Here is a 25,085-nt window from a genome sequence, read left to right as displayed (position 1 = left end):
AACTGTACACAGTTAAATCTATAAAGGACTCCCCATGTGTGGTGGAATGTGTCCTTGCACATTCAGTACCTCCAGCCCTGAAGCAGAGAGGAAGTCTTCGAGAATCTCACCTCTCTCATCACATTGCCCCAGAGCGTGGACTTTGCATTTGAATCGAGAACTATTATAATATCATTTGGTAACGACAAATGACAAATTTTCTCAATTGATCCACATATGGCCCCATCTCCTCTGAGGGCGAATAGTACACCGAGACAAGATACACTTTCCCATGCTCACCAATTATTTCACAGCATACTTGCTGTGACTTGATAAGTGCGTCAGTTTGGTAATTCTGTATTCCTTATCAATATGGCAGCTTTTGGATGTTCTCCTTCTGAGATCTTCCTATAACTGGTGGGACATCCCCTTATACTGCAGGCAACCTCATAAGGTTCCTGTATCACTGTTACATTAATATTTCTTTGTTCCATTTCGTAAGTTGCCTGTGCTGCTACACTTTTTGCTTTTTGTGCATTTATTTGGACAATAGATAGTTTGTCAGCCATAGTTTGTTTGTACAACTCTACTGCTCTCTTAAAATCTTGACAATTCCTGTCCACGGCAGCATGGTTCATTGCCTATTTCGTAACTTACAATTAATACAAGATGGATTCTCACTTTTGTATGTAAAGTCTTTATAAGATGCCCAGCCCTGGCATAGTGTCCACATACAAGATCCCTTTGACAATATTTTGATATATGACTATAATTCAGACATTTATAGCACTGAGTTACATAAAAAATCTCTGTAACTCTTTTTTTTTTTTTTTTAAACCCTATTTCTGTGCCCTCGAGTTTTTGGCTCCTGGGACCCTCACCCATTAAACTTAGGTGGGGAGGTTTTAATGGTTTCAAATAGATTTTTGAAGCATTTTAGTTTCCATTCGAAGTACGCTGTGCGGGCTCTCGATCCTTGTATTTGAAATTGTAAATTTGTTTTAAATTTATTGTCTTATTATATATTGTATATGAAGATGAAAGAAACTACTGAACCTGAAGAAACAATAAGTGAAGAGGAGCTACGAGAAGCGACCTCAGAAATTACAGACGATGAAAGGGAAGAAATTGATAGGGAGATATTGTCAGAAGTACAGGATTTATTAACTGAGATAGAGATTTTCTCAGGAAAAACTTTGCAAAGAACTTCCCCCTCAAAGTCCTGGGTCATCATCTCTCTCTGGCCTGCCAGAGAGCTCACAAAACACTAAATCAAAGAAGCGAAAGTCGAGAGCTGGAAATAGTGCTAAGAAAGTTCGGTCAGATAGTAGAAGTTCAGTTGGATCAATAAAAAGGAAAAGAACGGATCACAGTAAAGAAAGATCACAATTCCAAGAATTCGAGTATGTAAAGGAAATAAGTAGGCTGAAGGAATATTTGTTCGATACGCATAGCAAAATTCCAACTGTTGCGATGCAGATAATCCTTGAATTATGGGATGTGTTGGATATTAAAGCGGTTGATGTGTATATGGAAAATCTATTGTTGAAGGAAAGATTACAAGAAAAAACTCTGGATGTGGTTTCTTATGCCAGTGTAGTGAAAGAAAGGTCAAAGGAGAAGAAAAAGGGTTCAAAAGTTGCCTTGATCAAGTCTGTAGGTTTAAAACCAGTGAAGAAGTAAAAAGAACTGTATTAAAAGAAGTGAGACCGCTACTAAAGAATGTAAAAGTGAAGAACATTAGGAGTATTAGAGATTGTGGTGTTCTAGTGGAGGTGGAGGGAGATGATGACAAAAGCAAGATCAGGGTTTGCTCACGAATTCAACAGGTTGGAATTCAATTTGGCATATCAAATTTAAGAACAATATATCCTAGAAGTTATTTTTGGAAAAGGAAATTGAACAAAAAGAATTCCTAGACCAGTTATGGGTTAAAAACTATAAGGAATATGGTATATCCAAAAAAAGAGTTTAATGAAAATATTGAAGTTGTATCTATAAATAAGTCTAAGAATTCAGAAATTATGAATTGGGCGCTGGAGGTCAGGCCGAAGGTATGGGGTGAAATTAAGAAAAAATATTGATTGTATGCCTTTTGGATGGCATTTTCATACAGCCATTACAAATGGCTAATATGAAATGGCTACGTGGGCGTATATTTTGGGCAAAAGACATCGAATGACCACTTATGAAATAATCGCAACCCAGAAGGCAAGGCAATATTACCTCTCTCTCTCTCTCTCTCTCTCTCCCCATTAAAATTTTTGTATTTTGGTAGAAACATTCTTTTTAAGATAATAGGTACCTTTTCTCAGAACGCTTGATCACTGAAGTAATTCCTGTTGTCAGTGAAACCTAGGACAATAAATCATTTCATGTTTGGCCGAAGAGATCTGAATGTGCGCAAATAGGTAAAAAGGTGGCTGAGAGTCGGATTGAGAAATTGAAGCGTTTCTTACAGAATATAAGTGGCATGTAGTTTGGGTCAGATAAGAAGTCGTGTTTGAGTTTAGAATTCTTCCAACATAAAGAAATACGTGTTTTCTAAGACAACTAAATTCAATAAAAAAAAAAATAAAAAAAACAGGCAGTCTACGAGTGAAAAAACAGTTAGTCTTTAATTTTTCTAAAAGAATTTTTAAAGAAAATACAGTTTTTTTACCACAGTTATTAAAGAAAGTTTTATTTCCGTTTCCGATAGGGAGAATGATAAGAATCTCAACCACAAATCATGATGGGTGGATTGCTCTTTCTACAGTATCGGTAACTAGTGCTATGGAGTGATATAATAAATTAATGCTCTTTGACACTTCTAAAACTTCTTCAAAATTATCACCATATGCGGTGATAATTTTCGGTAATTTAATTAGTGTATGTTATACTCATGCAAATAATGCTTAATTTATTGAAGGATTCGGTCCCTTAGATACAAAACATACTATTATATAAAAAGTCTAATAAAGCTACATAGAAGTTTTCTTTATGTTCGAACTTTTCTTCGCTTAGTACTTCAAAGAGCTGACGTGTACCTGACTGGAAGCAATCCCACCATTATGTGTAGTAGTTAATGATTAAGAAACCGACACTTACCTCCGACTTTCCTTTGGAAACACAATTGGCAACATTTGAAGGTTCCAGCGTTAGTCCATCGGCCTGGAAGGCAAAATGAGACATCATTAAAAAGGGCTTTACAACACCTCTGATATTTTCAGTGTGTAAGGATAAGTGTGGTATTATAACAAAGGGATCTTTCTGTACTAATTGCATCTATAGGACAGCAAAAGATTACCTCGAAACAGCTGCTAAGTCACGTTCATCAAACACTTGAATATCGTGATTAGCACTCTTTTGAAACAACACAAAATGCACTCATCTGAAATTCTAGAATCATAGAACAAGCTTTGCTTTGAACCACTTCATTATAATTCTTTCCTTTTAATAAAACATTTCGAAAGCACATTACCACGGATAATAAAAAACAATCAATTGTTTAATTAAAAAATGTCAAATTGCCAATCATAAAAATAATTTATCTTATACTAATAAAACTCTGAAAAGTCAACAAATAATAAATATTAAGCACACTTAGAAAGTTCCTTTGAAATAAAACTGAAGAATACTATTTTGAACATATAGCAAAACAAGTATAAATTCTTCAGCTTTTCTGATGACATTAAAACAAAAAATCTCTCTCTTTCTCTCTCTCATGTGATAGCCCATGATTATAAACGAATATTTATTTCAAAAGAAGTGAGAATATAGAGCTACCAAACAAAACAGAACATATTAAATATGCCGTGCATCCATTATGAGTAAGGAAGGACTTCACAATAAAACTGTAATTTTCGCCCTGGATGACCGACTTCAAATGCTATGAATAAACTATAAATTAGTTTATAATTTTAGTTTCACAATAGGAAATCACAATAAAGTTAACGTTTGTCTCAGTTCTTTTAACTTTTTTTTCTAGTGTTGATTCAACATTAATGGATACCTAAAATATTCATGCGTGTTATTTATTTAAATTAATGTTCGCACATAACAAGCCTGGATTACAACGCTAGACAATACAATATTCATATAAAAATGCTACAAAAATCATAAAATAAAATTTATATGGCAATATAATAGAATATGAAAGACGTATAACATGATGGTAGAGCTAAATATATTATCGTATTAGGTATCTTCTCTTCTCTCTCTCTCTCTGCGTGCGCATAAGAGCGATAGAGAGATTTTGTTGATTTCCCAGAAGAAAGCAGTAAAATTAATTCCCCTGATCCCCCTTGAATTACAGAAAACAACCTTATGATGCCCTCCCAGCAGCTGCAAGCAGAACAGATGCATCTTATGTTTTTAAACAGCTAAGGAAACAACGAACCACTACAACAGTAATCACCGAAAGTTAGTGTATTCTAAGCAGTAGTTCGTTTAATACAGAAACGTCAACAAAATTTTGCGAGCCAATGCAGAAGCATCTTCAATTACTCCAAGCAGGAGGATTAAGTGTGGTCAAGACATATTAATAAAGATTAATATGAATAAATTCCGGATATTGAAATTTAGTTAAAACTAAAACAGAACCGACTAATTATTTACACATCATCCGTAACTTCAAGATACATAGTGTGGCTCTAGATATTCCAGCTTTCATTTTACAAGCTGCAGTATTTTTTGGATGGGTTGAGAAACAAGAACACTAGATGAAATTAAATGAAGAATATTACTGTTGTTTTATGGTAGACTTCTCAACTCAACTCTCAACCTAACTCTGCTATTAGAGACTACAGAGCAGACTTCCCAGCAACCCATACTTTCTTTTCGTCTGATCTCTGTCGAATTTCTTCTTGTATTCCAACGCTCAACTAATCCATACTACTGAAGCGGTGGAAGCGTCAACAGTATTCTGTTAAAAAAAATAAATAAACGAGAACCTTTTTCATTTCTTGTGATTATTTCTGGTCTGTATCAATAATTTCTTCTGGTAGGTAGGTTTCTTTCGGTTTCTCAATCCTTAACAATTCCATGCTACCTTAGAGTAGCACAGGCTTCAAAAATCTATTAAGAAAAAGAAAAGGACAGCATAGTGATTACGACTACTATCCTCCACACCAAGTCGAACTGGCCTCGGTTTGAATCCGGTCAATGACGGGAGGAATTTTTATGGCTTTTATTCTTTGATTCCATAGCCTGATTTTCTTTTTAAAAAGGTTCAATTTTTCATCGAAAATTGTATTATATGGCCTCTGCAAACTTAAATTGAGATAATTTAATATGTTAAAAATATCTCACAAATATGTATTTGCCAGCCAATCAACATCGGGGGAAAATAGCAATCAATTCAGAATTTGTTACTTGTCAAAAATACATAAACATCTCTAAGGATGTTTATGTATAAACATTTCTCGAGGACAAGTTGTTGCGACAACTTGTCCTCGAGAAACCACCTAATTTTTGCATGTAGGAGAAATTAAGAAGAATCCATTCCTTCACGCAATTACACGAAATAATCGAGAGTTACGCGGGTTTCTTTTTATAAAATTTGAAATTTTTAATTATTTTCATCATATCTTCATTTAACGCGGAATTCATTTTCCTTGCAGATAACGTTGCCTTGAGGATAATACAATAACTTGCCTGTAAATCTTTTCCGGTCCATTTTCAATGTGAGACAATTTCTGGACGATGCCCAATAATGGCAGCAGCTCGTCTTTGCACACACCAGTATAGTTTTTCTACGATAAACCTTGTCCCAAAATATATTGGGCGCCTCCGTAGCCAGGTGGGAAGGAGCAGCAGTGCGTAGCACACGCTTCTTGATTAGACCGGGGTTCGAGCCCGTCACTACCAAATACGGAGGATGCGGAAAGGTTAAGGAATGACCACCGCATATCCTGGAGCAATATGGCCTTAGTTGCTAATGCTCCTAAAAACCAAACAACAACAACCCAAAATATATCATTGCTGGCTATGTTTCTAGAACGTTCAAGGCAGCTCATGAAAATTTCATCTATATTTTCTGCTTTTCCACTAATTCAACATAACGTAACAAATCGAGCGGAGCTTTGTTAGTATTGTTAGCTGACTCAATTACTTGAAGAGAAAATCTCTGACTATTAAGTTTAAAAACTAATTGTCGATCCATGTCAAAGGCTATTTAATTAATTCTTAGCAAACTATATTTCAGAAAGAGGGACAGTGATTTTCTGTACAGCTATCTTCCCTAAAGTTTCAGGATAAGCATCAACAATACTTGGCTTGTTCAATTCTTCTCCTATTATAAAAAGATTTAAAATCTTCAGTGCATCATTACTTAATATTTCAGAAGAAGAAGAAAGATGGTTTCAGAAACTTCTTTTTAGAAATTTGGATAAGTTGGATTTAAAGCCATTTTTACACCAACAAAAGTTCTTGATCAAAACCATAACTTGGTGGTCACCGGAACTCAAAATAATAAGACGTCAAGTTCATCGTGCAAGAAGAAACAATAACATCTTAACATCGAAACTTTCAAGATTACATGATGAATTTAAAAACACTAAAAAATTATATGTTAAAACAATTTAAAGTAAGCTGCAATCCGAAAAATTTCGAAAAATTGCTGGTAAAGAGGATACCTGGAGTTTGATTTACAAAATTTGCAACAAAAAAATAAATCCTGGAGATATCCTTCATGCAGTTATCACAAACAGTGAAGACTCTTTAAACTAAAACAATACAGTCGATAAAATTCTTGACAGACTTTTCCCGCAGGATGACCCGACCTCTGACGCCTCTTTGCAGGCTGACATCAGAATTTCAAATAAACTTCAGATGTCACCTCCATTTTAACTTTTCCTTTCTCATCAGAAGCATTAGAATTTGTAGGTAACGTTATGAAAAAGGACAAATACCCCAACTAAATCTACTGGATCTTTGTAAGTTACGATCAAATCATACTCTTCTTTTTTAATAAATACTTAGAATTAGATACCTTTCCTAATATCTGGAAGTCAGCCTTTCTAAAGAGCAAAACCAGGAAACCTAAACATGATCCAAAATCTTATTGGTTAACTGCCTGGCTTTCGCTCTTAGGGAAACTACATGAACGCTTAATTAGTCCCAAGAATTAATTCACTCCTTGCGGAGGCCAATTTAATTTCATCCGTACTTCAGGCAGTACGGATTAACAGCTGGTCGTGGGTGCGAAGATGTACTGTTTGTAATGAAACAACTTATAGATGAATTTACATTTAAATACACTCTGATATTATTTATATAATTTGAAGAAACATTCGACATATAGTGAAGAGCATCCTTCGTTGATTTAGAGAGGCAAATTGAACTCAGTTATTATTTCAGTTGTTTAGAATTTCAGAATTTCATTTAGGATTCTAGAAATCCTAAATGCAATTCTCACAACTCAAAGTTTCCCAACAGCCTGGAGCCAATATATAGTTCGGACAATTCCAAAAACACATGGAGCCACCTCAGTATCACAGTTCAGGCCAATTAAGAAAGCGTCATTTATCCTCAAAGTTATGGAGAAGTGCCTTCTTCCCATCTTAACCAACCAGGTTCTCCCATGTAATTCACTATATATCCATTATGCACTGAAACGCAGGTCCACCATCACCAACCTACTGGCAACTACTAACACCATTCTGGAGGCTCTACAAGATAGGGCGGAGATGGCAATTGTGTATCTAGATATCCAGTCTGCCTTCGATTGCACTGACGTCCAGCCCCTCCTTCAACTATGTGAGGAGGGTTACCAGGTTAAAGGAAATATCCTTGAATCCTTAAAGTCGCTTCTTACGACCAGGGTTCTTCGCCAGACGGTGAATAAAAAATTCTTCATTAAGAAAGTCAGCGTACGTGTTCCCCAGGGCGGAGTCCTTTCTGGGCTCCTCTTTACTTCTGCCATCCACCCATTCCTGTGCCAGAAAACGGATTTTCTCAGCTACGCAGATGATTTGAAGCTCCTCTATCCGATCCATGAGACAGACCAACCTGAGCCTGCTTCTGAAACTATCATCAACAGCCTTAAAAACTCTTGTTACATACTTAGCACAGTTCTCTCTTCAGATTAGCCCAAATAAATCTGCACAAATGGTGGTCTCACTCAAATCACACCCAACTCAACTAAACCTGAAAATCCATGGAGTCTCCATCCCTCCAGTAACCAAGCACAGAGATCTCGGGGTCATCTTTGACCCTAAACTCAGCTTTAAAGACTATGTCGCAGATATTCACAACAAGGTCTGCCAATCCAATGGCTTGCTAAACAACACCTCCTTCATGTCAGAGAGCCTCAATACACCCTTCAATATATTTACCGGTTTCTTCAGCCAGTCATCACCTACGGATCTGAAATCTGGGCGCCGGCAGCGAAAACCACGCTAAAAACCATCTCATCTGATGAGTTCTGGCTTTGGTGGATGCTCTTCAAACACACACTTCCACTCCTCACACACACTTCAGAAATGACCAAACTTCTAAACTATAGAAAAGTCTCAGAACGGATCTTCACCCTCAGCTTACTCGTCACCATTAAAATGATAGCGGGTGAAATCAATACGCTAAGTTTTTGGAAGATGTTAAATTGCAGAATCTCCCCCGAAACCCTTAAAGGCCCTCCCTTCTTTACAGTCCGTGGCGTGCAGGCTCAGGAAGGGCGACAGATTCCTGCCAATGGAGATGCTTCAAAACGTCTAAGAGATGGATGTTGATTACAAGAAATTCAGTGAGGACAAAGCCTACAGACCACGCATCTTCAGGGAGCAGCTCTCGTCTTCAGCCGAGTGACTATCATCGTTTTTCCTTGATCGGTTTGTTGCTATTGTAAAAAAAAAAAAAAAAAAACTGTTTTCACCTGTTTAAAACTTTTTTTTTTTTTTTTTTTTCCTGTTTTAGTTCCTTTATGTTAAACCCTAGCATTTTTGCTGTTATGGGCTCTGCATCAGGAACGCACGTAAAATTTCACTTCTTTTCACCGATTGCAATAAAGATATTATACATACCTTCTCATAAACGACTATAATAATAAAACCGTTTTGATATAAACCAAATACCAATCAGTATCCAAACATTATCTCTCTATACATTAAAAAAAGTTTTCCTCCTAGTGATATTTATTCGAGCCAATGGGAGAAGAGGGCGAGGCAATTACACTACAAATGCAATTAATTATTGACAACTGCCTCCATAACGTTCGACAACCTAGTGCACACATGATTCACTGTCTAACGTTTGGTGTTCCATTGTAACGTTTTTTTGTATATTAATGAATATTGTATACAGTATTTGGAAATAGTTTAGTATTTTGTACATATTTTAATTATTTGTATAGTTTGTAAATATTTCGTTAAATATTTTAGTCCTGCTCTTTCGGGTGCAACAATATTTCTCATGCATTATGGAACTCGAAGCAAAAGGCCCTTTCCTAAGTGACCTATGTAAACGTAGGTAAATAATTACATACTGATATTTATTGGACCTTGAGAATTCCGCGCACCACAAATGCACAGGAAAATAATTACGGCGGCTCCGTGGGCAGGGGCAGCAGTGCGTAGCACACGCTTCTTGATTAGACTGGGGTTCGAGCCCGTGCCCACCAAATAGGGAGGATGCGGAAAGGTCAGGGAATGACCACCGCATATCCCTGGAGCAATATGGCCTTAGTTGCTAATGCTCCTAAAAACCAAATAACAAACAACAACAACAACAAGCAAGCAAATAATTACAGAGGTCATTTCCTGATTAGATATCGATCAGTGCGTTTCGACAGGTGTCTTTTACATAGAAAAAGATTTGACTTACTACGTATACCTCTACATTTTACGTAGAAAAGTGTGCGTGGGGATGGGCGGCAAAGCGAGCGGGGGGAAGCCCCCTAGTTATTATTATTATTTTTTTATCCACACATTTATTATTTTGATCCCAAAATTACTCGAGACAGTCCTAGGGGTATATTCAAACGGAACCTATCATTGATTAACGTTCATGTATTTATTTGAATTCGTACACGCAACCTACCATAGTTTACTGTATATGTTTTTCTCCATTTAATTCTGGCATCAACCAGACCGAGTATTCTGTTTTGCCCCTTGTCTCCTGAATTATCTCTGGCTATGTCTACCAGAAATTTCATTATATAACACTGTCTACCTGGCTACGTCCTCCTGATTGTATCCCCGACGAGACTTCTGATTGAACTCCACTAAGGCTATACTACACTAAGCTTGCTGATTAAATGTACCTCTTTCCGTATCTGAGGAATGTCCTTTCTAGGCACCTCTCCCTCTCTCTCTTCACAGGCGCAATTCTCTGGTCTCTTATTTTTTATTATTATTTTTTTTTTCCCCAGAGACGGAATTTCTTTTCTTTTCTTTTTTTGTTGGTACTTCCAGTGGTACGGTATCTGCTGGCATTTACTGAAATTGCCATTTCTTTTAGTGAATGAGTAATTCTTATCTTGTCATTATCAATAATGACAGGACGTATATTGTGGCCCGCCTCCTCGTGGCATGGACGGGTACCAGATAGCAGCCTTTCTCGTAGTATAGCAGCAATAACAACAAAATAAGACACTACACAAGCATATTTACTACTGGCTGATTTACATAGTTATATATCTTCATAGTGTATCATTGAAAAGTTGAACTAGCATTTAGGAACCCATCCTACATAAGCCAATACATGTCAACACATGCTTACTGATATTTAATTAGTTTATTCTATAAACCAGCGGATTTTCAACCGGTATGCAGCGGAGTTTGGGGGAAAGCAGAAAAGAAGCGAGAAAAAAATTGGGGAATAAAAAAAAATCGTCGAGGTAAATTTTAGAAGTACTGTATATTTTTCATGAAAAGCCGATAAGAATGAAAACAATAATAGTTTAATAATAATAAAAAAAAGTTATTATAGTAAAATTACAAGAACTTCCGTCCCTGTTATTCCAGATCCCAAAATAACTCTGCAATGTACTTTTACCATACAACCTTTCACCATTGTCAAGCCACCAGTGTGCACTAATGCATTTTTGTTTATTTCTATTTCGTTTTAATTATTTTGTTATTTCTGAATTTAGTTGATTTTTATTTTTTTAGTGCTTATTAGAGATGGACAGATTTCTAATTAAAAAACGTAAGTTAGATGATGACAATGAATCAAGTGTAGCTGGCACTAGTTTTGGTAGTATAACATATAGTGCAGTTAGTATTAGTTCTAAAACTGTCGTGCGCCATGTATAATTAAGACTATTTATCTTTAAGGATTCTTTTCATCTGGAGAAGAGCAGCCACGCCCTAAGTGTGTTGTTTGTGGCGAGAAACTGGCAAACCAAACTATGGTTCCAAGTAAGCTGAAAATACATCTTCACAAAAAGCACTCACATTAATGTGAGAAACCAATTGAATATTTTAAAAGGCTTATAGCTGATCAAACACGTCAGGCTGAACAATGGACCAAAATCACAACTATTTCTGACAAAGCTCAAGAAGCAAGCTATGCGGTTGCCGAAATCGTGGCAAAAAAAGATGAAATCATATACAATTACTGAGTCAATAATTTTATCAGCATGCTGTACAATTGTAAATATTATGTTTGGCGAGGAATATGAAAAAGAGATTTTGAAAATCCCTGTGTCTGATAACATTATTAGTCGGCGTATACAAGACATGTCTCAAGACGTTGAGTCACAAGTGATAGCTAACATTAAAGAAGCCGTTTTTTTTGCCATCCAGTTGGACGAGTCAACTGACATCACTGGAAAAGCTCAACTGCTAGCATTCAGCGGGTTTGTTTTTAATGGAGAATTCATTGAACAATTTTTATTTTGCAAACCACTTCCAGAAACAACAAAAGGCCAAGACATCCTTGATGTTGTCCACAGTTGTTTCAGTTCTCACGATTTGTCATTGAAATCATGCATCAGCATCTTCACCGATGGTGCTCCCTCTATGTCGGGAAGCCTGAAAGGATTCATCACACTGGCCAAGCAAAAGAACCCTAGTATTGTTTTTACACACTATTACCTGCACAGAGAGGCCCTCCTTTCAAATCAGTAGTACCCGAGTTCCAAAAAGTACTGGATGAGACGATCAAAATGGTTACTACATCAAGAGTAGACCATTACAATTGAAGTTGTTTTCAGCACTGTGTTCTGCCATGGAAGCTGCTCTCACACAACTCCTACTGCACACGGAAGTGAGGTGGGTACTTTCAAGGTTCTATGATATGAACTGAGGGAATAATTTTTTACATCTGAAGAGTCTGAGCTAAATGACCTGCTTAGTGTGATACCTGGTGCAATAAAGTTGCTTTCCTAGCTGACATTTCCCAAGCCTTGAACACTTTTAACAAGAGTATGCAGGGAAAGAATGAAATATTCTTACTTGTACTGAAAAAATTAACTCTTTTAAGGAAAAATTAACATTGTGGGGAGCCATAATAAAAAAAAAAAAAAAGAGAACAAAGTTGAAATGTTTGAGCTGACAAAAAGTTGCAGACTGGACAAAAATCTTGTAGATTTAATTCTACAAAGTTTGTCACTGCTGAGTAAAAACATTGAAAAGTATTTCCTGTCACTTGATGTATTTTCCTTGGACTGGGTAAGAGATCAGTTTGCGTTAAGCGCGTTGGAATCAGCAGAATTAACTGTTGCAGAAGAAGATGAGCTGACGGAAATAAGAAACGACAGAAGACTGAAACAAAAGCACTCATCAACAGATTTGCCCTCATTCTGGTTGTCTCTTCGACAGGAGTACCTCATTATCACAAAGAAGGCGATTGAAGCACTCCTTCTTTTCTCTACATCGTATCTGTGTGAGGCTGGCTTTTCTGCTATGAACACGATGAAGAGCAAGAACAGGTCGCGGCTTCACACATTGGAGGAGGACTTGAGGGTATGCTTATCAACCATCCGACATCATGAGATCTCACCAAGCACAGGTTTCCTACTGATATTTTTATATAAATGATATTTTTTTTTATAAATAGTATCTTTTTCAATGATATTTTTTATTTCAATAAATGGAATAATAACAAATATGAACATAAATTTTAAAAATAAATCATTTGAAATCCAGATCAATATTATTTTAAAAAATAATAATGATTAGAATTTTAGCTATTGAACTTTAAAACACAATCTTAATACGCGTTTTTTTTTAATGATAAAATCTCTCCTTAAAAAAACTGATGGTGTGCCTTGACAATTTTAGCATCTTGTTCAGTATGCAGTGAGTTGAAAAAGGCTGAAAATCGCTGCTATACACTAATTTATAAAAATGGAATAATTTACACTCACTTCGTCATTATCTGATATTTATACAATTATAACGGTATTACAGTGGGATGCATAGCAGTAATAGCACGTAATAAGGAACTGAAACGCAAACAATGCCAGGAACAGTAGTGCAACGCTACACCTCAGGGATTCACGCAGTTTCACCTAACCGATATTCCGAGTGACGGAATATCGAGTTAGGTGATATTCCGAGTGACGTTTGCTTTGGAAGTGTACATAGTTTGTGCTTCACATAAAATTTGTTGTCAACTACGTTTTTTAAATATTTCTTTTTATTGTTGTTTCTGTTATCATCGTTGTCTACAGAAAAAAAAAAAAAAATCTGTTTTATTGTCAAGTCCCGTGGACCACAGGTTAGGAAATGTTTATTCTAGAATGCATGTGTGTATATGGAAAACTACACTTTAATGGCCTTTCTTTCAGAAGTCGGGAGTGAAATAAGAAAAATATTCTTGTCGACACGTCCCAGGTAGGAAATGTGGCAAAAATATAAGTAGTAAAATAAAGACTGCTTACACAGTAAAAAGACCGAAAACGCGAAACACCAATGAAATTGTGTTTCACTGCAGGTTTAGGGGTTCCAAAACTGAAAAACTAAAATGAATGGAAGAATTCCCCATCCCCTCACAGAAGTGAAAACTCTGGAAGGCCACTGAGACGAAATATCTTTTTCCTGTGGCTAAAGCCACCACATACAAATAAAAAGTTAGACATTAAATTGAATAAAATGAAGTTATCACCCGATGAAGAATAAATGAAGAAAGAACAGAAGAGAAATTCTGCCACCAATGCCCCATTTTTTCAAGAGAAAGCTACAACGCACTCCAGCGGGCGAAGGACGAACACGGTGTTTCAATAACTCCTCAAGTCTTGAGTCTGGATTAATTGGTAGTAGCCCCCGACACTACGCTCATCATCATCCATTTGCAATCCACTGCAGGATGAAGGCCTTTCCAGCAACTTTCCAATTCCTTCTGTTTTGTGCAATGGCCATCCATTTACTACCCACAAACTCTTGAATTTCATCTGTCCACCTCCGTTGTTGCCTTTCAGATTTTCCTAAGAGGAACTAAAAGAAAATCTGGAAGGCAACAACGGAGGTGGACAGATGAAATTCAAGAGTGGACAGATGAAATTCAACTACCATATGTGTCCTGACACTACGCTACTAGTAAGCAAATAGTCCTGATCAGCGAAGCGCTCTGAAAAAATGAAAAATGGAAACGCGCGAGCAGATTATAAATATCCAAAGGCACCGCCTCTGGTGAAAATAAAATATTTGACACTTACAAAATAAAAATAGTAAAGGCTGTCCCATAATTACAAAGAATGACTATATATACAAAAAAATCAGCGAAATCTATGGAAGCACTGATACCATTTCGTATTTTATACATCTTGACACTTCATTATCATAAATTGCAGTTCTTTTCCAACTGACCGCAAGCTATTTTAACGGCTGGCGGTGGTAATACGAAAGTAAAGTATGCGCACCCAAATCCTACCTAAGTTCGCTAACTACCATAAAAACTGAATGGTCCATTGTTAGTTGTATAAAACACAGGCAAATAAAACAACTACAGTGAAGTTGTAAACCCTTCTCATCTCGGCTGTCCAGAGCATAAAGAGAAATTTATTCAAGACCCACGAGGTCCAGTGGTTAGTGTGTGGGAACAAGTATCGAGAGTTACTTGTTAAAATTTAAGATTTCGAAATCAAATTTATATGTGGTCAGATTTAACAAAATCTTCACTATACATAATTATTTTCATGTAGCTGTGACCCCTCACCAGTGAAAACAAAACTTTTTACGAACGATACTTTTGTCGACAAAATCCTTGTTGTTTGTAAAAGCAGAAACTAGAAAATATTGCTAGGTGAACGAAGTCATAAAAATAAAAACTTGTCGATTTTTCCATTAACGCGAAGGATGTGAGAGAGATCACATGAAAAAAACTCAGAATTGCTCCGCGAGATGAAAACGTAACTTGCTGAACATAGTCCTGCTGATTTTTAGGTTTATGTTATCTGTCATCGAACTTTTGTCATATTTCGATATATTTTTAAATTTTTTGAAATATTTGAATTTTATGTTTAAATCGGATTTACAATTTTTGTTTAGATTTACAATTTCTAATTTAAAATTTTTCTGAGTCAAATGCTTTTTTCTCTCAATGGGAAAGTTACTCCCAGTCCTCGGTTTAGTCTAAAAACATCATCATGCACTTCTGAAAAGGATGTAAACTGATTTTATTAAGGAAATTAAAAAAATAATAATAATAAATAAAAAAAAATAACAGAAGGGTTGTAAGTGATGGTCATTTTTCAAAAGGCGCGTTTAGTTGTGTCGCATAGTTAGACGCATCTCCTCTTGCAAATAATGAAAAAAAAAAAGAAAGAAAAAAAAATAACATTCAAAAAATTATTTCAAAAAATAATCTGGGGGTGGAAAGCAGAAATTTTATGAAATAGAAGTTTAAGAGAGGAAAAATGCGCAATAAATTATCATGAAATAAAAAAGGATAAATGAAACGAGAATAGGTATTTCAGTGCTTGCTTAAATATGATTTTGACCGTTTGTTATCAAAGATCAGTTATCAGTAACGTTCAACTACAAATCATGATGATGTTCTTAGATTAAACCGAGGATGGGAAACAACTTTTCCATTCAGAAAAAAAAAAAAAAAAAAAAAATTAAATTTAGGCAAAATTTAAATTTCGAAATTGTAAAATCTAAAATGGCAGTACTTAGTTCAAGATTAATACCAAAACTTTCAGTCCAAATATGACAGAAAGGTTCAGATGACAAATATCAACAAATAAATCTCAACTTAAAAATAAGCGAGATAGAATCCGGAACATTTTAATTGCAACACCCCGTATTTGTAATCCGAGAAAGATTCCCAGTTACAAAAATATTTTGACTTCATAATTCTATATATAATATTATTGCTTTCGTTTCAAACAAAAGAAAAAGTACACAAATATGTCACACTTGAAATTAATTTATGCAGCAAGGAGGTACTCTTAAACTGAAATGTTTTCACGAAGGGAAACAAGAACGCTGTCAGAATTCCAGTGACAGGTCGCCACAGAAAGTAAAGATTCAACTGCAATTCTGAATTTAGTATTCATAAATTCGACTTTCATATCTACCATCATAAATGACAAAGTAGCATTAACCATCTAACAATCCCCAAACATTCTTGTGGAATACGTTCATCTGCAGTGAAAGTCAATTACAGCCAGGTTCGTAAATTATCATCTCTCACACAAGAACATCGTTATGTCTTCCATTACAGACACAGCTGATATTGTCCCTTAAGGGAACAAAAGCCACTCTTCTAACAAACTTGTAGGTGAAAGTCTAAAAGACATGTAAAAATAAAAGAGAAGTTATTTCCGATACGCAAAGGGCCATTAAAAAAGACATTAAGGAAATTCTTGCAAAATGTCGCCTGCAACACATCCGAAAGTTTCTAGCTGTACTAGCACCATAACATTCACATAAAATCTCGGGATAACGAGCACAAAAGCATCACGAAGTCATCGATTTACCCCCACCAGCAGTGGTTTATTTGTCAGCAGTACAGAGTCACGATATAATAGAAGATGATGGAATGAATTTTACTACTTCGTTCATGCACCAAATTTCCTACATCTTATTTACGAATGAACAAATGAAAAATGTAAAACTGAATTTATTTCTCACGCTTCTTATTTTCCGATGGCACGAGTTGTGTGCGTGCCTGCATGTGTGTTCTAAGCTTGCATACGAAAATGAGATTTATCCTTCCACCTTTGAAAAGATTCATCCTCTCTTTCAAAGAAACATCCCACTCAGTAAAAATCACTAAAATTGGAGGCAATCAACTGTACAACAAAATTTTGTTTTGATTTATGCTCCTCGTCAAATACAAAGCATCATAATGATTCTAAGTGAACATATTTAAATTGAACAGAATATATCACTGATTTTAAATTAAATGTTATGAACACAAGAAGTTATAGCTTCAGTTTGAACGTAGCATTGAGCAAACAAAGTTTGCTACGTAATAAATGGTCGAACTTGTACTTTGGAAGAACTTCACCACGAGTTGCCTAATATATAACAAACAAAACAAAAAACAAAAACAGAACCGTCTTTTTGTGGTTTCCTCTAAGTAATGTGAAATGGTTTTGAAATTTAAAATTACAGAAATTTACAAAAAACAACGTTATACATATTTAAGGATTAGGGGAATTTACTGCTAAAACTTTTCACCCTCGTTGGAGGATTAACAATCGCCGCTTACAACCATGGCAATAAAGACTGTTTTTAAAGTGACTGTTCAAGGGGTTGCACAGCATTAATTACAACAATGGAATCCTAAATCCTTTTCATCTGTGATACCCGAGTATCCAAGAAATACAATTTACAGTAGTAATAGGTGGAACTGAATCTCATGAATACATTAGGCTTAAAGGAGACACTCAGAGATTCTCTCTGGGACCTTTATTGTTCTTTAGTTATGGGAGTGCTAAAAGCTGTGCTTTGTGGGAGGCTCTGACGTAAAGATATTAAATGCACATGAACAATTTAAAGTTTTACACTAGAGTAAAATGAAGTAGAGGTTGCATATGCAGCTATAGTTTACGCAAACTAAACGTCAATGAGAAAATTAAAAGATTTTACTATTGTTTAAATATAAAGAACAATCATTTTCAGGGACACTAATCGATTATACAGGATGTTTTGTTTACTATGCAACTCAATTAATTGGGTCAGCTTTTTTTTTCTTATTTTTTGATGCAGAATGAGTTCAACTCCTTGCACTTTCACCAATGAATAGCAGCTAAGGAAATAAAATTGCAAGATAATATACCAGCATCCATGTAACAATGTACAGTATGTTGGAATAGGTCACCTCCAAATTTCAAGCACACTTGAACAAATGCTATGTATGTCTGCCGATGTTCGTTGCGCAATATCAACATTTTGTGTCGCCGCTTTGTACATCGAATTTCTCATTCTGTACAGCAGTGTCATTAGGTTTATTGCAGTGCCATTTTCTTTATACATCTTCACAAGTAGCCTGAAAATGGGAAACATCATAAATCGATTGAAATGAATGTCCCCCTCCCCAAATAATTTCTATACTGCATATCAATTCACGTTTGCACGCTGCAGAGTCCTACGAAAATACTCCCAAAGTTGGGAATATTTTCGTACCAAATGCCGAATTTCTCTATATGCGGACAAATCTCTATAAGCTACCCAAAGTCAATTGTTGTGCGAGTCCAGGCTTAATCAGTAAAGCAAGTGTAATCTCAGACGCTAGGATGTGAAACAAGAAATTACTGCACCCATTCAGAGTAGTGCATTCTCTTGACAGATTAGAGACAAATCTGTGTTACGACTGAAAAATGTAGGGAGAAAACAAGGCGCTTACATCGCACGTCTTGCCAAACGTGTTGGCCAATGTCATTACCCTGCGTCCATCATGTTTGTTTACGACAGAACCTGCTTTCTTCCACTAAACGCATGATTAAGGACTTATCCGATGGTGTCTTACTCCGAATTTCTGCGTAAAACCGTTCTAGAATTAACAGATTTTGTTTGCCAGTATTCGAACTAAATATTCACGTTCCTCATATGAATACGGTGTTATCTGACAAGTTCACACAAACAGCATTACAAAGATTCAGAAAACTGAGCAGTGTTGGTCGAACATTCATAACTGCTTTGCATTTACTATATACGGAGTTAAATTCTCGGGAATGTTCAGTTTTCTCCCGCCATATATTTTAGAGATCCATGTCAAGAAATTGACGAATAGCGTAGCAAAGAAAATGCCCTGTATAAGGCATTAAGCCTCAATTAGAAAAGCGAAATTCATTTCAAACGTGTACGCGAAAATAAAAATGTCAAAGGAGAATGGCAATTGGATTTCATGTGCGGAAAATGTCTGTCATGTGATTGCCCAGAAGTCGGGTATTCCCGAAGTCGGAAATTGGCAACGTGCAGAAGAAACTGGCTCAAAGATAACATTCTATCCAAGAAAAATGCTGACTTACAGGAACTGACACGTCTTTAAACGGATGGTAATCTAATCTCCTCATAAAACCGGCAGAATCTGAGTTAGGAGCAGTTAGCGGCCACAGACAAACCTGTAAATATTTCCACGACACGTGAAAATATTCACTGCATGCTATGAATTTAAGGAAGAACCTTCAGCCCATACGCTTTTCATAGCAAAAAAAAAAAAAAAAATATATACACCGAAGCTCAACTGAAGATCAATGAAAAGCATACGCTCTTCTAGTCTGATAGCATTAGTAGAGGTATATATATGATGCAAGAAAGCAAGTTTATACAGCATCCGCCCCATAAAAAAAACCTACCCATTTTACCCATCCATTTGCTCCAAAATTTTTTCTAGTTATTCTTTGAATTTATTTAAGCTATCAACTTCCACAACAACAGATGGAAGTTTGTTTCAGCAATCAACTAGCCGCCTGGCTAAAACCAAATTTCCGCGCATCTTTTCGACAATTGACTTTCCTCAATTTGAATTTATGACCCCTCAGATTCGTAATCTGAGGGGTCATAAATCCCATCAGCATTGAGCCTGCTCAAAACATTCAAGGCCTTATACACCTCAATCAGATCACCTCACAGGTGTCTAGTCTTTAAATGTTGCAATTTGCAGAACTTAAGAATTTCTTGGTAAGAGGACCCCTTCGCTCTCCTCACCAATCTTGTTGCCCTTCTATGCACTCGTTCTAGCAACTCTACATCCTTCCTAAAATGAGGCCTCCAGACCTGTATGCTGCATTCAAGGCGTGGCCTGACCATTGCCCTATACAAAGGGATAATCACCTCCTTTTTCCTACTAGCAAAATTCCTGTATATCGTTGACAAGACTTCCATGACCTGCTCTGGCAGCCTGTCTGCACTGCTCAGAAAACTTCATATCCGACTGCACAATTATCCCCAGGTCTCTTTCTTTCTTCATTACCCTGGGTGTAAATCACACAGTTGGTACATTTCTCTGGGGTTACTACTACCCATATGCAGTACATTGCATTTGTCAATGTTAAATTTCAGTCGCCACTTCTCAGTCCATCTGCCCAACTTTTCTAGGTCCTGTTGCTACTGCAGTAGCATGCTCCCATTACTGTTATTAACAACCCTGCCAACCTTTGTATCATCTGCAAACTTCGACATTAAGCTTTACATACCTTCATCAATATCATTGATAAATAAACAAAACAACGATAGGCCCAACACCGAACCACTAATATCATTAGTCCACCAAGAACAGTGCCCACTGATTACCACTCCCTGCCTTCTCCCATTCAATCATCCTTTTATTCACTGTAGCAACTTGCCCTTAATTCCACACTTCTCCAAGTTGTACAGTAGTCTTCCATGTGCAACAGTATCTTTTTTTTTTTTTTTTTTTTGGTAGTTGTTGGCGCATCGGCTTCTGTGGCCATAATGCACCTTCCAAGGTTTTTGCAGTACTTTGATCCAAGCCCGAGGCGGGATTCGAACCCGCGACCTTTGGGTTGCCAGGTAGGCACTTTACCCACCTGGCTAGCCCGGTCGGCTGCAACAGTATCAAATGCTTTCCTGAAATCCAAGTATATGATATCAAAATTATTTTTTGCATCCAGTTCCTTTGTGACCACATCATGGTATCCAATCAGATTGGGCAGACAAGACTTCCCCTGAAAAAAACCCATGCTGTGTCCGAATTATTACTGCAGTCTTGTCCAGATGATCCTGCAATGCTTCTTTAACCAGTGATTTTTTTCCCGGGAACAGAAGTTAAACTAAGAGGTCTGTAATTACTCGTGTCACCCTTTGAGAATTGGGGATACATTTGCACATCTCAAGTCTATGAGGATCTCCCTTGAGTTCAATGATGCTCTCATAATTATATCTAAGGGTTTGCTTACTTCCTTTGCCGCCTCCTTTAATATAATTGGATAGATCCCATCCACCCCCAGGTGCCTTTCTTATGTTTAAATGCAACAATTTTTCCTCCACTTTGCTTTCAGTTATTACAAAATCATTTAGCTCCTTGTTAGAGTTTAATAAGCTTCTGTCCTCCACTTTCCTACAAAATTACTCATGTGTGAATGTAGATGCAAAATACTTGTTCAGTTTCAGCTATCTGAACAGGATCATCAACAGTAGAATCATCGATATTAAGTGGGCCAACTTGATTCATCCCTTTCTAGAGTTTATAGAATTAAAGAAGTCTTTATAAGCATGGAATCATGAATGCTGTATCCTTTATTAATGTTTTGGACAACTGTATGCCCCATGTTGCGGTAATTTTATGGAAGCGGCCTTTATACCTTTTAATACGAAACGCTCCACGTCTAGAGAGCAAGGACTATTAAAAAAAAAAAAAGGTTTGAAAGAACATAGACACTGCAATGACCAGTTCAGAGCTTCAACCTCAATCTAACTGAACATCTTTGGGATGAATAGAAAGAAAGGCCAAGAGTCGGTTTTCTTTAGTGGAGCTCACGAATGCTTTAAAAGAGTGGATTACACCACCAGCCGCACCTTTTTTTTTTTTATTAACTTTCTTCTTTTTTTCTTTATATACCTACAACATCGAAATTCTGCGCAACGCATGCAAACTGAAAATTTATTTCTGTATATGTTTTTTTTTAACCATCATATCAGAGCAAATGCAAAAGCGCCACTGCAAGTCGCATTGTCAGCTTCTCAGACTTTGACACTGCAATAAATTCAGTCTTCGTTCTTTGGCTAGGCGCCTTTCCCCCCCCCCCCCCACCGCCTTCTTTCCTCGTGTAACTCTCTCTCTCTCTCCTTTTAAATCGTATTATCACATGGAACTGTACTGTAACGGGAAACTGCATAAATAAACCGTAGAAATATTCTGATGAATACTAAATCATCATGGGCGCCGGCAGAATATTTTGCAAGGTGGTGCATGTGGGAATCAATATTTTGTTCACCAAATTTTCGAGTACAATGCAATATCTTATGTTTCAATAAATTAATGAAAATATTAAAAATTTGTATTACTTAGAAATTCAAAGGTGACGCACTTGCACCCTGCTGCCGGCCCCCATGTAAATCATTAATACCACAGAAATATACTGAAGAATATCAACAGTCAAACACTAATACTCGTTTGTGTGTGTGGTCGCTTTGAAATAATTTAACGAAGTATCGTCCTACATTCACAGTAAAATAACTTCAATCTATATTGGAACCATTGCCATCAACTAAGTTACACTTTATCAGCAGGTGCCTCATCCATCGAGAGGAACTCCTCGAAAGTCGCATACTATAATGCCACAACATGACCTCAAGTTTGCACTGCGCAAACTTCACAGCGTGATTTCATAGAAATATCTGGGGTTTTTTTATGGTATTAATCTCTATACATTAAAAAAGTTTTCCTCCTCGAGCCAATGGGAGAAGAGGGCGAGGCAATTACATCACTATAAATGCAATTACTATTGACAACTGCCTCCATAACGTTCACCACCTCGTGCACGTGCATCATTTGATGTTCCATTGTAACGTTTTTTTTTACATTAATGAATACTGTATATTTGTAAAATAGTTTAGTATTTTATAAATTTTTAAATATTTGTATAGTTTGTATATATTTCAGTTAAATATTTTAATCTTTCTCTTTCGGATGCAACAACATTCCTCGTGTATTATGGAACCCGAATCAAAAAAGTCTTGTCCTAAGTTACCTATGTATACGCAGGTAAATAATTACATAGTGATATTTATTCGACCTTGAGAATGCCTCGCACTAGAAATGCACAGGTAAATAATTACATAGGTCATTTCCTGATTAGATATCGATCATAGCGACATTGTGTTTTTGCCTGGCGGCACCGGGGGTCTCCCCCAGCTCCGCGTGTTTACTCTGTGTATGCGTAAGATCAGGGTGTGTGTTTTGTGAAGTGTTAGTGTGGGTTGCCACTAATAAACACCCCAAGTTTCACCGGCCCAGGACATTAGGAGAGAAGAAAGCTCAGGCGGGGCAAACCCTGGGGTAGCCTAAGCATCCGAGGAGACCAAAAAAAAAAAAAAAAAATTGGAAAAGAGATAATGGGGAGATAGGAAGAGGGTGGGTAAAAGTGGTAGAGAACAGAGGGGGGGGGCAGTAGTTGAAGCACCCGCCTGATTTGAAAGGTGAAACAGTAAGAGGACCCCTGGTATAGGATGTCCATCCTGGTCCAGAGGGTGGGAGTTTAAAGTGGGTGGTGGGGTAAGCCACCAGGCGAAAGGGGGTACGGCCACCCAGGATGGGGGAAGAGGATTGCGGGAAGGAGACTCAACCACCCCAGGTGGTAAGAATAAAAGAACGTAGGGAAAGAGATCCCTAGCGTGCTTTTTACAGCTCTGTCCCACACTGGCCTGGGGGGTTACCCAAATGGCCAGTGTCAGCATCCCACACCATGCCAACTAGGAAAAGCTACAGCATGGTGTCAGCTTGGGTAACCATGAGGCCGCTGAGGGCCTGCATAGCCATCAGTCTGTCCGGTCAAGAGATAGCACATGAAATTATTAATAATTCTCAATCACTCAACGTTTACACAATTTTTTAATAGTTTTTCTTTTATATATTAGATTAGATATCGATCGGTGCGTTTCGACAGGTGTCTTTTACATAGAAAAGATTTGACTTACTCCGTCATAACTCTACACATTACGTAGAAAAGCGTGCGCGGGGGTTGGCAAGCAAAACGAGCAGGGGACGGAGCACCCTAGTATTATATTATTTTATTAATATTTAAAAAATATATTAAGTTGAGCATAAAATGAAAAAATACATAAAAATCTAATTAAACCAAATTTGAAGAAATGTTGCTATTTATAAAGCTAGCATTCTACGTGAAACATCAAGGCTCCAAATGCTCGTTATTTTTGATACCTAATAAAATATGGCAAAGATTTATAGTTAAATAGTTATAGCTATTTTACAATAATGTGTAAAATCTTAGACAAACCACCACGACTCAGGCCAAAAAGTCTTTTGAAGGAAAGTAAGTGAACATCCGGGCTTTAAGTTTCATACACATTTTTTTTATTATTTGTTGCTACTGCTTATTTCATCCTTCAACATATGAATTGTAGATATAGATATGGTCCGTTTTTGAATAACGAACAATATTTCTTACCACTTAATCCAATGTTGCCTCAAAGTCTAAGGCATGTTGCGCATAGTTATTATTTTTCACTAAAGATTATGCTTTCTGCGTTGATTTAACACACTAACGTATTTAAAACGTATTTAATACACTAACAAGCATATCCCAAACTGTTTCATCATCAGGGGTGAAGGGAGCAGTTTCCTTATCGCTTTATGGGTAATGAACTGTGAAGCATGCCAGTTATTTATCTCAGCAGCTTTTCCTAATTATTGGGCCACTTTAAATGGCAATATGATGATCGATTACCGGTTGAGCCATTTTATATATACAGACACGAAACGGTCCACAGGATTTCTTATTTTTTTTACTCCATTTAGTAGGCAAAAATTAAGGATTATTGTTGGCCTTTTTATTTCTAAATAATAACGAATCTGTTAAAGTGGTAGACAGCAACAAACCATTTAGTAAACAGATGAAAGACAATTTTGGTTCCTATCGACAGTGTTATGAACCATCGCAAATATAAAGAATTTTTTTAAAGATTTCAGAAATCAAGGTTTCAAAAGAGTTCAGAAAACAGATTACATCGCTTTAGAATTAATACTGTTTATTGAGAAACTCCAACCGTTTCTGGAATGAGATCGAATTCGAGAGGATCAACTCT

The 25,085-nt window shown here is 36.6% G+C and overlaps 1 protein-coding gene across 10 annotated transcripts in view; it reads right to left on the bottom strand.

The window, feature by feature from the left end:
* Window positions 1–25,085, bottom strand: part of LOC150089257 (semaphorin-2A-like) — a 1,190,084-nt gene that overhangs the window by 160,532 nt on the left and 1,004,467 nt on the right. For all 10 annotated transcript variants that reach the window (XM_090388614.1, XM_090388640.1, XM_090388608.1 and 7 more), the window contains one exon: window positions 3,070–3,132. In XM_090388614.1, coding sequence (XP_090244740.1) covers window positions 3,070–3,132 — 63 coding nt within the window. The remainder of the gene's footprint in view (window positions 1–3,069; window positions 3,133–25,085) is intronic.

The sequence above is a fragment of the Mastigoproctus giganteus genome, chromosome 2, assembly GCF_048544385.1.
Source record: "Mastigoproctus giganteus isolate SK-2022 chromosome 2, ASM4854438v1, whole genome shotgun sequence".
NCBI lineage: Eukaryota > Metazoa > Arthropoda > Arachnida > Uropygi > Thelyphonidae > Mastigoproctus > Mastigoproctus giganteus.
This window is presented reverse-complemented; position numbering and strand designations above follow the sequence as displayed.